Genomic DNA, 11,781 nt, shown 5'->3' on the forward strand with positions numbered 1-11,781 from the left:
ATGGTATAGATGCAGATGGCAATTTCACCATGGTTGTCTGGACTGGAGACCCTGGGATCTGAAATCTCAAATTTGCTTGATTATCAAACCCCGCAACCAGTCAACCTCAACTGAAGTCACAATAAACACCAGGTTTTGAGCCCGAAAAGATTGGGTGATCGACTTCGCATATGTGGCTAAAAAGTAACCTTGTCCCATACTCTTGGTGCCATCCGAACTCTTTTTTTTTTTGTAACATTATGTTGTGAATTTTTTTTTCTGTTCACTTCTCTTGGAATCATTTCCCAAACTAGAGCAACTTTTCTTATGATGTGCAAGCAGAAGAGAAACAAGAGATGTTTGGAATGTGCGACAAGATAACTCTCAGCCCCATATGCGACATGCCAACCCCGTTTTCACGGTTTAGGCTGACTTCCGTTGAACTATGGCGTGCCAGTATGAAATAACAGTAAATACAAGAAGTCATCATAACATACATAATCTACATTCTATGCTGATATACATTGAATCTCTGCAACCTAGAGATAATGTATCTTCTCTGCAAAAATTGAGAGGATCAGCAACTTACAATTCCACTAGAAGCTCAACAAAACCTAATTTCCTTTCTAAGCTCATAATCAACAGAATGAGCAATCTCAGCTTCTATTGCACTGCCTTCACATAATACGGCACCAAACAGGCTTGCAATACTGTAGGCACGGGACCTCTTCTCCACAGGGCGTGTGTAGTTGATGGAGGTGCTTCAATAACCCAAACGGTCATTCAATGCAGTGCGCCCATCACCAGTTTGACCTACATAAGATACAGTAATATTATTAGTAAGGAACAAATCAGCGCATATGCTATTGAGTGATAGCACATTAATTCAATTTCCGTACCTTCAGGTGGCACCCATGTTTCAGAATCTGGTCCTGATTCGAGGAAATCTGGTCTCACTGGACCCAATACCCGTTTTTGTTTTGACTTCTTCCCTTCTTTCCTGCTAGCATGTGGTTCATCCTCATTCTCCATTTCTTCTGAAGTTTGTAGACCCCGTTTATGCTTAAGCAGAAGGGCCACAGCATCAGCAACTGATGCTTCACTTTCAACTGAAGATGAATTTGCCTCGCTGGAAGCTGACTGGTCAGTGGACTTTCTCTTCCGTAAAATAAGCCCAGGAGCAGCCTCTTCAAGCTCCTTTCCACTGCATGAATTAGAAAGAATTGCTTTCCGATCTTTGTAGTCCACAAAATTGTCAGGTTCCTCTGCATCCGCCTTTTCTTCATTTATGAAGTTTTCTTCAGGTTCTATAATCCTCTTATCACCAAGCCACTGAGGTTTTGGTAAGGAAAATGCAGGTTTGCTCCCGTTTTCTTGGTTTTTGGAGGTATCAGTCTCTACTTTAGCAGGCTTATTCGTTGATGTCTCATTAGAAGAATCCTTTGGCTTCTCCACAGCTGAAGTAGCCTTCACAACTTTATTTTGTTTCTTGGCTTCTGGTATTGGATTATCATTAGATGCTGGGGGTCCTGCTTCTCGAGGCTTTAGATCCCTCTTGCGAGCTGCTTCCCCCATAGGATCAGCTATTTTTAGTAGGTAAACTACTCTGTCCAGCTCAGCCTGAAGATCAGATAGTTCCTTCTGAATTTGGGCAATCTTATCATGCACTGCAGAATATCTCAAACCAGTCAGAAGATTCTAAGACAGTGAAATGCATCTGAACTGGAAAAATGCTGGAATAATTGTGCATAAGTAAATGCATAACTTGTTAGTTCATCAATGTAAAAAGGCCAAACCTATGCTCATGTAGCATCCATATGCTCATAACTTGTTAGTAGCATCCATATGTTTACCTCTTTCAATGTTTTTCTTAGCATAGAAAATTACTATACAGTACTTTTCAATGATTCAAATGTCATGTTTTTAATGAAAAATAAAATATTTTGAAATGCTAAGGCTAATGAATGATTAATTGAAGTAACTGGAGCATACTAGCATACCCAATTGAGATGACAAGCCACTCATGTAAGCATCAAGGTCATCCCCGAGATCTGCAGTACTGCCCTGAGCCAGCTTATGCTTCTCTTCTTCAAGTAACTTTCTTTTATTTTCAATATCACTGGTGATGGAATCTTTTTTCTCAAGAAGACTATCAGCAGTCTCAACTGACTGTTGCTCATTGGATTTCTGACTAGATTTCTTCTTTGTCCGATCGAAAAATTCATCATCATCGCTGAATTATTTAACAATTTATTAGTCAGCACATGAGATCAACCATATAATGATCTACCTTTAAGCATACTGAACAATAGTAAACACATTTCAGATCTCAACATACCTAAGGATGTCATCTTCTTCCTCCAGACTTGCTTTATGGCTACCACGATTTGCCTTTCCAGAACGAGCACCAACACTTTCCCGTATGCTGTCATTTAAAGTTTCTTCTAGATTATCCAGCTCCTCCATAATCTGAAGAAGAATAGGTTTAGTCCTGCTCACCAGATGAGAAATGGATGGTGATAGCGTATTAATAAATGTAATGCATATGTCCACCACTAACCTGAGATATCCGTTGTTCATTTCGTGCTATTTGTGTTTGCTGACCTTGGGTTAGCCCACCTTGAGAAATGTCCTTAACCCTTATTGCATCGATCTCTTTCTTCATGTTGGCAATCTGAAACAAAATAGCAGGTAAAAGCTTCATGATTTTTCTCATACACGCAGGAGAGCTGTGTATCTTTATATTAAGACGAAAGAAAAAGGGTAAAGCTTCATAATGAGCAGAGATACAATCGTATCTATAACTGGAACCTCACTATAGAAGACATACCACAGAGGAAACATAAACATGTTTTTATTTATTATACTTTATTTTTTAAAAAAAATTAGACACTAGTTTTGGGGAACATGTCGCTTATTAGGACTTAACAGTTGTTCATACATAAACTAAGCATTTCCCAATACAACAATGGACAACCACCACTATCTCAACGTTATTCTTACTGTAGTCTTGTACAAAAATAAAGTGGCAGGTGAATCCAAATTTGTAGTCCAACTAGCTAGCATGGTACTGACAAAACCACAATTAGCTTCCAGTTTAGTTCCTAACATCTGAAATTCTTAATCATTAATTCCTGAAGCCTTTGATTACCTTATGGCAAGGGGGTGTACAGCTGGCATGAAGCGCAATGGCACTACAGCGTCGGCACTGTTCATGCAGCATCACTTGCTAGCGCTACTAGTTGCTTACTGTGTCTACTGGTTTGTTTCTTTCAAGTTGCATCACTCTGGTATATTAAAGATAGGGCTTCATTTAAGATCTTGTAGATTGGTTGATTGCACTCTATGTGGAGGATTTCATTTACTCACGCCCCATAAGCAGGCATGGTTATTGTACCAACAAGGAGGAGGAACAAACTAACTAGTGAAACAATAATTGGTGCCAATTGTAAATTACATGTATTCCAACACCACATCCCCATATGTCAACTATAGGGCCTACACCCGAATATATGTCATCTGGATCCATGTAATAAGTTCAGAATTAATTTTCGCACTTTTGAAGAGCCTAACATTACAGAATGCAAGCTTAGCTCCACTGATGATAGAACTGATATTAAGTATTAATATACTCTACAAGCAGTTGAAAAGGAAATTGCTGCTCCAATAGTCCCATTTGTTTAATTGGAAACCAAAACAAAAAATTGGAAATAAGGCAATAATATTCCCAAGATCTGGTCATCAGTCATCACATATCAACAAGGCACTTGAAAGAGTAGTTGAACTGGACACAGTTGCATATGAATCCTAACAACTAATGGCAATTTCACATGAAATCAAATCAGATGTTTCATCCTAGTATTAGGCTAAATGAGAATGTGCAATGATTTAAAGGAATATCAGAATATGGCATTTCTGTACAACAAGTGCTTACCTTTTCCATTCGTTTTACTATCTTGCTACGTGTTTTCTCCTGTCTATCAGTAAGCTGACCTTTGTAGGTTTGCCAAGTGATTTCATCCGCATCATCCTAAGATACAAGAACATGATCAGTAAAAACACAAAGCAATATATGAAGACCAATTAGGAAAATGCTGCAAAATATGATATGATGTGGCCAGGACTTGAGAATAGCTCCATCAAAAGCTTCTATCCAAGACTACAAAACATCACTAGCCTCTAGAAACAAACAACTAACCTCCGCAGATTCTTCGATTGCATCCTCTGTCATACCCCATGAGATTCCCTCAGCTAAAGCCACTTGAGTTTTTGCACGTAAAATGGAAGCTTCACGATCAAGCATATCTTGCCGAATCTTAGCATCCTGGAGCTTCTGCATGTCTTTTTCCTGCCAAGAAAAAGAAACAAATGAATGAATATAAGACACTTAAACAATAGGATAGGTTGATGGAGCTTATGGGATTTAAAAATGTTCCTCATGAGTCATGACACAATTGGTCTCGCACAATCAAGAAGCATAGAAACTAACAGTTAAGGTAGGATAACTAAGACCCTATTTGGCACAGCTTAAACTTATTTTTAAGTCAGTTTTTCCTCAGCTGGCCACATAAGTTACTTTTTGAAAAAGCTTCGGAAGGAAAAAGCTAAGTGTTTGGCAGTATAGCTTTTTTGGGCTTTTCCATGGGCACTGACGTGTGGGCCCCGCTTGTCAGCCTCCACCTATGGACGCATCTTGGACCTGAGGGCAACTGGATATCAGGTGCTCGGGGTGTCGGCGCCGGCGGAGGAGCTCGAGGCAGCGCCGGCGGTCAGGGGGACGGTACCTGCAGGGGCGAGCGGAGGGCGCCGGGGTCGGGTGGAGGACGGCTGACGCGGGCGGAGGAGCTTGGGGGTGGTGCCGAGCGGAGGACAGCCATCGTGAGCTGAAGGTTGGGCCAGCCGGAGCTTGAGGGCCAGCCTGCATCATCCGGCGAAGGGATCTTGGGGAAGGGGGCAGCTGATGGTGGCCCGATGTTGAGGCGGAGGGAGGTCGGGCGGAGGAATCTCAGCCGCAGCGCCTAGCTCGAGGCGGAGGGGGTCGCCGGCGTCGGCGGCGGAGGGTGGCGCGGAGGAAGGCGCCGGTGTTCGGTGAGGAGGGAGGCACAGCCGTCGGCGGGGAGTAAGGCACAGGTAGGGAAGGGAGGTGCAGCCGTGCAGGCCCATCCGCAGCTCCGTGCGGCCGGAGAGGGAAGCGTGGGCGGGGAGGACAGTGCGGGCGCAGGGATAAGCCTTGAGAAGCAGCTTGGCCCCTGCTTACTGGAGATGTCGTCCCGCAGTTGTTTTTCGAGAAGCACTTCCTCAGCAAGCTGCGGAGAAACTTCGTGTTTGGCTGCTCAACAGCTTTTTTCCACCGAGAAGCTGCTGTATAAGCAGTTCCAAACAGGGCCTAAACTAGTTTGGATAAATGATGTTCTACTTTTTGACAAATTATCTTTGCTTTCCACTGAAATAAATTATTTGTCTAGGAAGTATGTCAAAATCCTTTGTACCTTGAACATTCCTGAAAGAACATCTAAAATAAACAAGGCCAAAATGAAATCCAAAGGCAGACAAATCATGTAGCACTTTGCTTGATTTGCTATTTGAATCTAACTGATACAATGTCAGAAGAATCAGAAAATCTATACTGAAACGGATTTAATCTCATTTGTCTTTTCATCTGAAGATAACCTCATTATTATTACTAATACCTCCTTTTGCCTTTCTACCCTATTATTTTTTTTGTGGCGGCACATGTGGGGTTTCATCTCTAGCCTATGTTAACTTGCTTGAGACTAAAATACTTTATTGTTTTGTTGTTGCTGTAGCCGCATAAAGTAGAAAGCTAGAAATAGAGAACAGCAGGCTGCCTGTTGCATCGGCAATTCGCTTTGATTAAAATGTGGATGAAGCAGCAAGAAAGCAAAGAAATGAGAAGAACTGTGTAGTGGTAAATGAGCCAATTGAGTTTCAGAATCGTACCGGAGGCATCAGCTCAGATGGTCCTTGAAAAATGTACAAACGTGATGATCTAGTTAATGCATAAGAGGAAAGTTAAGTCCCAGAGTTAACCAGGTGAAAATAAAGACACCAGACCAATAGAGAGTGTAAACAGGTTGCCAAGAGACACGATACTAGAAAGATCGAAGGAAAATAAAATTAGCTTTGCACAAGAACAAGCAGAGGCATGACTAGGGAGCCAAAATAGTGCCATTTATATTTACCAGCATTATTTTTTCTGCAACCTTTCTATCTGTCTGTTACATAAGGGGACTTTGTCAAGCATATAACGCAGTCCAAGATTCATAGAATCTAACATGCGCAGAGTCAACTAAAACTACTGTAAACCTTGGTAAAACCTAAAGTTCTGCTGAAGCAATTAAGCAGCCATGTCTTAAATTACTAATGTCCAGTATGTTATTAATTGGACCAGGGGGTATGATTAGCTCTGGAATAAGTAGGTTATGCAACACTATATGCCAACGTAAGAAGAAAAGAAGCTATAGAGAGATCATACAGAGAATATTTCAGCACCGGAGTGCTGCAATTTATGAAGCAACTTCTGCATACAAAGTGGAAGATTAACAGAAGGGAACGAGTTCCCAAGAACTAAACAAAAAGAATGGTCAGATAGTTAATAACGAGCTTACTTACTGCCCAAATCGAATTACATCTCCAACATGAATCTCCGTATACAGCTTCTTCTTGACCTGCAAAATCCAGCACATATCATAAAAAATATAGTAGACAATACACAGGGAAATTCGAAAACACAAAGGAACAGACAGAAACACAGGCCATCCCAATAAAGAGTTGACAAGATTAACTTAAAGAAATTAAAGCATTAATGTGGCACGCCTTGATCAATACCCCAATGGATTCTTCGTACCCTAAACCCTAAACCCAGCGAATGAACATGTGACAATGAAGGGTGGGCCTGGCGCGGTGGTAGAGTCTCTCCAGTTGCATCCTCGTTCGAATTAACCTCCTTACAAAATAACCAAGGGTAAGGCTGTCTGTAAATACCTTCCCCAGACCGTACCTTGTGTGGGAGCTTCCAGACTTCCAGTGCTGGGTATGCCCTTTTACCTTTTAAGAAAATAGAAGGGATGGTAACCAAAACGAAAAGGCTAAATGCAAATGGAAGCTATTTGGCGTCTGACTTAGGCCTATATGACCGATCGATCGAAATACTCCATATATTCCAAGGCTGCCTAGGACCCCACCTTGTGCAGGAGATTTCAGAACTGGGTATGCCCTTTTACCTTTTTGGAAAAAAGGGATGGTAATAAAAAGCTAGAGATCAAAATAAGTCAAAGGAGCAGCATTCAAATAACACAACCTGAATTGTTTTACAGTGTAAATTGGCACTGCAACGACATAAAAAAGCAACAGCTAAACAACACCAAACACACTGTTTTCTAATTTAAATGCCAGGGAAAGTGGCAGCATGTATCCATGTAATTTAACGATATCAAGATATTAAAAAACAGAAGATTTATAAGGAATTCATATTACCTGACTTTTGTTGATAAAAGATCCATGTGTGCTTCCAAGGTCATAAAGGAAAACCTTCCCATCATTTCTAAACTGCAGAACTAAAATAACATAAAATCAACTCATGAGATACTTCCTTAGCACTAAAAAAAGAATACCATTGCGATTAAGTCAGAAATTTGGTATTCCGAGATTAGTTGGCATCAAAGAAGCATTCAAGATAAGGAGGAACAATTTGCTCATAAAGAGAGAAGTCAACTACTACTACTAATTTTTGTAAGGAAAATATAGTAGAAGCGCTCATTTAATCAAGGAAAATCAAATGCATAACTTAGCTAACACAGTCTCTCAAGTTTCCCATATCATGTTCTTTCGGCTATATAGGAATAATGACAGTCATATGTTACATTATGCTTAGTAAATGTTAGCTCCTCGACAAAATGGCATTGCATTGTTCATGGCATATTAATATCATCAATAATGCTGGAATATTTTATTTATTCAACTGTATGTGGTCACTAAGCCATGACTGTTGAGATTTTACCAATAGCATGTGCGCAACAGACCTGACATAGAATTATTTAGCCAAGATTAATGCTCAAATGTATTGATTCAACTTTATTCAAGGTTATGAATTATGATGTCATCCATATCATTTTGGTTATAAATGAACAGTTTACAAGGCAGTGTTTACCCTCCCAATAGAAGGTTCGTTCAAAGCAACGTTCATGCTTTCATGATTCAATCCCATTTCTAATATGTTCATGAATGCAACCGTGCTCGTTGTTCTTCCTAAGGTTCATTAAGTGGTGATACACCAGCTCTCAGTTTCCAGCCTGCTATTTCAGGAATCAGCAAGGATGTACCAAGTTTGCTGGTCCAAACATATTTCCAGTGTTTTTTTGTTTGAAACTGGGAACCAACCATACGATATGCAGACAGTTACAAGATAACAAGAAGGATTCCTAAGTGTTAAGAACCATTCAGCCATTCTGGAGCAGAACATTTAACTGGCAGGTTAACATTGCGGTTTTGAATCTACGCCTAAGTCTTAATTGACAAGAGAGTGGCTAAAACATACCGGCATGAAATCGAGAAACAGTTGGATGTTCCAGTACAAAATCACACATATCAATCCGTCCAAACATGTAAGCTCCTTTCTTGGCCCTGCAACATATAAGGAACGCCAGTCATTCACCAGTCCTAGTTTTGAAACATCAGCAACCAACATGATTTTAGAGCAGATACTTAGTTCCAGTGTAAATGAGTCTCAGCAGGCCATATCCAGTGCAGTGGATCAAAATATAAGGGTAAGAAAACTTAGCTAAAGCTCATTTGGGTACTGAGGATTACTGATTTCCCACGACTAAAAAATAGTTAATCACGAGCTAAAAAGAACACTACGAATCAACTGCACCAGTGCAAAGATTATCCCTAATGAAGACATGAGCAGAGAAAACTAGCAGAAACCACAATGGCACCCATAACTCAATTAACAAATGGAACTGATGAGAGCAGGGGTACTGAAGACTCACACGTCAAGCTGGTCGACGATGGTGCCGTCCTTGAGCACCTCGAGGAAGAAGGGATGGTCCGGCGCAGCACTCCACTCAGGGATGACGTACGGCGCGCGCGGCCTCTGCTGCCTCTGCCGCTCCGCTGGCGGCGGGGCCGCTTCCTCCATCTCAGTGTCGCCGGAGTAGGCCCCGCTGGGGTTCGGCGCTTCCTCCGCTGAAGAGTCGCTCACGCTGGGGCTAGGGCCAGCGCTGCCCTCCGCCCCCGCCGCCTCAGCCTCGGGTTGCGGTGCCGGCGAGGCGGGCTTTGGGGGCGGAGGCGGCGGCATAGAGGAGGACGGAGTAGGGCCAGCGCGCCCCACCACCTCTACGGCGGATGACGCCGCCTGGGACTCCGCCTCCGGCCGCGGCGGAGGCGGCGAGGGATTGGGAGGCGGAGGGGGCGGCATGGAGGCGGAGGTGGGGTTCGGAGGCGGCATAGAGGTGGTGAGGGAGGGGTTAGGATTTCGCTGCGGAGGCGGAGGCCTGGAAGGATCCATGGCTGCGGCTGCGGAGCGGAGGGAGGAGAGAGGGAGACGGCGGCGAGTTGTAGGATCGGGGCGGGGCGGGGCGGGGCCAGCCCGGGAACGGACGGCCCGACCGCCCGACGGAGTAAGCCGTCGCTGGACGGACGCGGCGAACTCGTGCGCCGTGGCTATACTTCGCGTACGCGATACAGCGCAATTTATCGCATACCCGCGGGACCCACTTGTCAGCGACATGTTCCTCCCTCCTCCCCCACCGCTTCCTCATCTCCCTCCTCCTCTTCCTTCGGTCACCGCCGGCATTGCTAGGTTACGGGCTTCGGGTTTCAAGGTTGCTGGGGAGGTCTAATGGCCGTTGGTGGTAGAAAAAGGGGTGGGTCGGATCGAAGGCGGGTTGCGAGGCGGTGCGGCCACCCCACCACCGGTCAGGGTGGGCTAGGGACGGGTGGAGGCGAGGGTTATGGCGGTGGAGGTGAGCTTCCTGGTGGAGCCGGGTTAGTGCGGCAGAGGGTGGTGGTGGCAGATGCGGCGACGGGAGCTGTCGGAGTCAAAAGAGGAAGGCGACACGGGGGTAAGTAGAGAAGAGAGTGTCGCGGCGGTGATTGAGGGCTGCGGGCGTCGTGGAGGCAGCCAGAGCCAAAAGAGGAAGGCGGCGTGGGGGTGTCATTGAAGGAGACAACAGCGGATTTGTCGCTTTCAGTGACATATAGAACTACTCGAACTCGTGTCGGCTTTTGCCGTGGGCAATTTTGGTCGTCGGTCTTGCTATATTTGGAGACCCTTGCAAGTTACAAGTCATATTGAAAAGATTTTATGCATCCACCCAACTAAAATTTAGTTAATCTTTTAGTACTTTTCTTTATAGCTAGCTAAAGAATGGCTAGCTATTTTTTAGCTAGGTTATTCGAGTCCACCGACGAATTGTAATAGTCCTACCTTTCATTAGATAGTCAATTGTAAGTCATTTCTTCCCTCTCCAATCTTCTACCCATGTGCCATTATGTTCTTCTCTAATCTCCTTCGAATCCCCAAGCCTCCACAACCCATGTGCCATTATGTTCTTCTCCAATCTCCTTCGAATCCCCAAGCCTCCACACTAGCCAAAACAAGAGTAGCAGGCGAGGGCCTCGGTCGCCTCGGTGAGCGGAGGCTGAGGACACAGGTGTCGCCCTCGCGCGTGGATCACATCCTTCGCCTCACACACAGTCACACTGCCGTGAAGCACCACACATCAGGAGTGAACTCCTTGTGGTACGACCCGCAGTGCGAATCGTAACGTACATTCCCCACTGCCGCAGGAGTCGCGATCTTCTCCTGGACGAGAGGAGCGATGTGCGAGGCGAGTGACCGTCCACGACGGATGACATGCCCGCCGATCTAGCGACGAGGGCCATCAACCGCCGGCTGACGTGAGCAGGCACACCGCTGCACGTCATCTGGATCAACTCAGCCGAACCCATACTATTCCTATGTGGTGGGTCAAGGGACCGAAGGCTCAGTACGTCAAACATTAGGCATGTGCTCCGTTTCCACAGCCGTGGACCGAGTTGGAATTGGGTCGCTACTCCGCTTTAGGGTCCGTGCGCGCCCCAGGCCACTAGAATTTGAGGTAGATATGAGCGAGAAGGTTCACCAATCACGTGCTCTTTTAGATATGAGCGAGAAGGTTCACCAATCACGTGCTCTTTTTGCCTACTGTCTGTTGACACCAAATCTGATACAGGTCTTGTTTGAATCCAAGGGCTAAACTTTAATCGGCTAAAAATTAGCCCATGATGATCCAAATAGTGGGGCTAAAATTAGCCAACCTCCCAATTAAACCTACCAATTAAACTTTACTTCATTAACCCTCTAAGAGCAACTCCAAGAGTACTCCAAAAAATTCTTCCCCAAAACTATGTATTGGGGATTCCTTCAAAAAAAAATTTCCCCCAAAAATATATCAATCCACAGCAGATCGCTAATAAATAGCCCCCAATATTTTAAAACAGGCCACGTCATCGTATTGGGCCCATCGGAAGGAACTCGCGAGCGTGCGGGAATCAGGATTGGGGGAGGAATGCCAACGCTAAAATATACGCGGTGGTAGGCTGTTTTTTAGCGTTGCTAAAAAATTGGGGAAGGTTTGGGTGGACTATTGGAGTTCATTTTTTCTCATTTTTTCCTAAAAAAGTATTGGGGGTAAGATTAGCAGCCTCTTGGAGTCGCTCTAAGCCCAGCTAATGGGGCTAATTTTAGACACGAATGGCAAAAGACTAAAAATACTTTCCCACTAAAATCTTACCATA

The 11,781-nt window shown here is 44.2% G+C and overlaps 1 protein-coding gene across 1 annotated transcript; it reads right to left on the reverse strand.

Annotated features, from left to right (window-relative positions):
- Positions 1–372: 372 nt before the first annotated feature.
- LOC101784492 (kanadaptin) lies at positions 373–9,635 on the reverse strand. The gene is made up of 12 exons (XM_004953107.2): positions 8,991–9,635; positions 8,537–8,622; positions 7,477–7,556; positions 6,613–6,668; positions 5,941–5,989; positions 4,178–4,327; positions 3,914–4,009; positions 2,540–2,653; positions 2,318–2,448; positions 1,980–2,212; positions 879–1,646; positions 373–792 (listed from the first exon to the last, which is right to left on the reverse strand). The coding sequence occupies exons 1-12, from the start codon at positions 9,506–9,508 to the stop codon at positions 743–745; spliced, it is 2,331 nt and encodes a 776-aa protein (XP_004953164.1). The 5' UTR covers positions 9,509–9,635; the 3' UTR covers positions 373–742.
- Positions 9,636–11,781: the final 2,146 nt, after the last annotated feature.

This window comes from Setaria italica, chromosome I (genome assembly GCF_000263155.2).
Source record: "Setaria italica strain Yugu1 chromosome I, Setaria_italica_v2.0, whole genome shotgun sequence".
NCBI classification, from domain to species: domain Eukaryota; kingdom Viridiplantae; phylum Streptophyta; class Magnoliopsida; order Poales; family Poaceae; genus Setaria; species Setaria italica.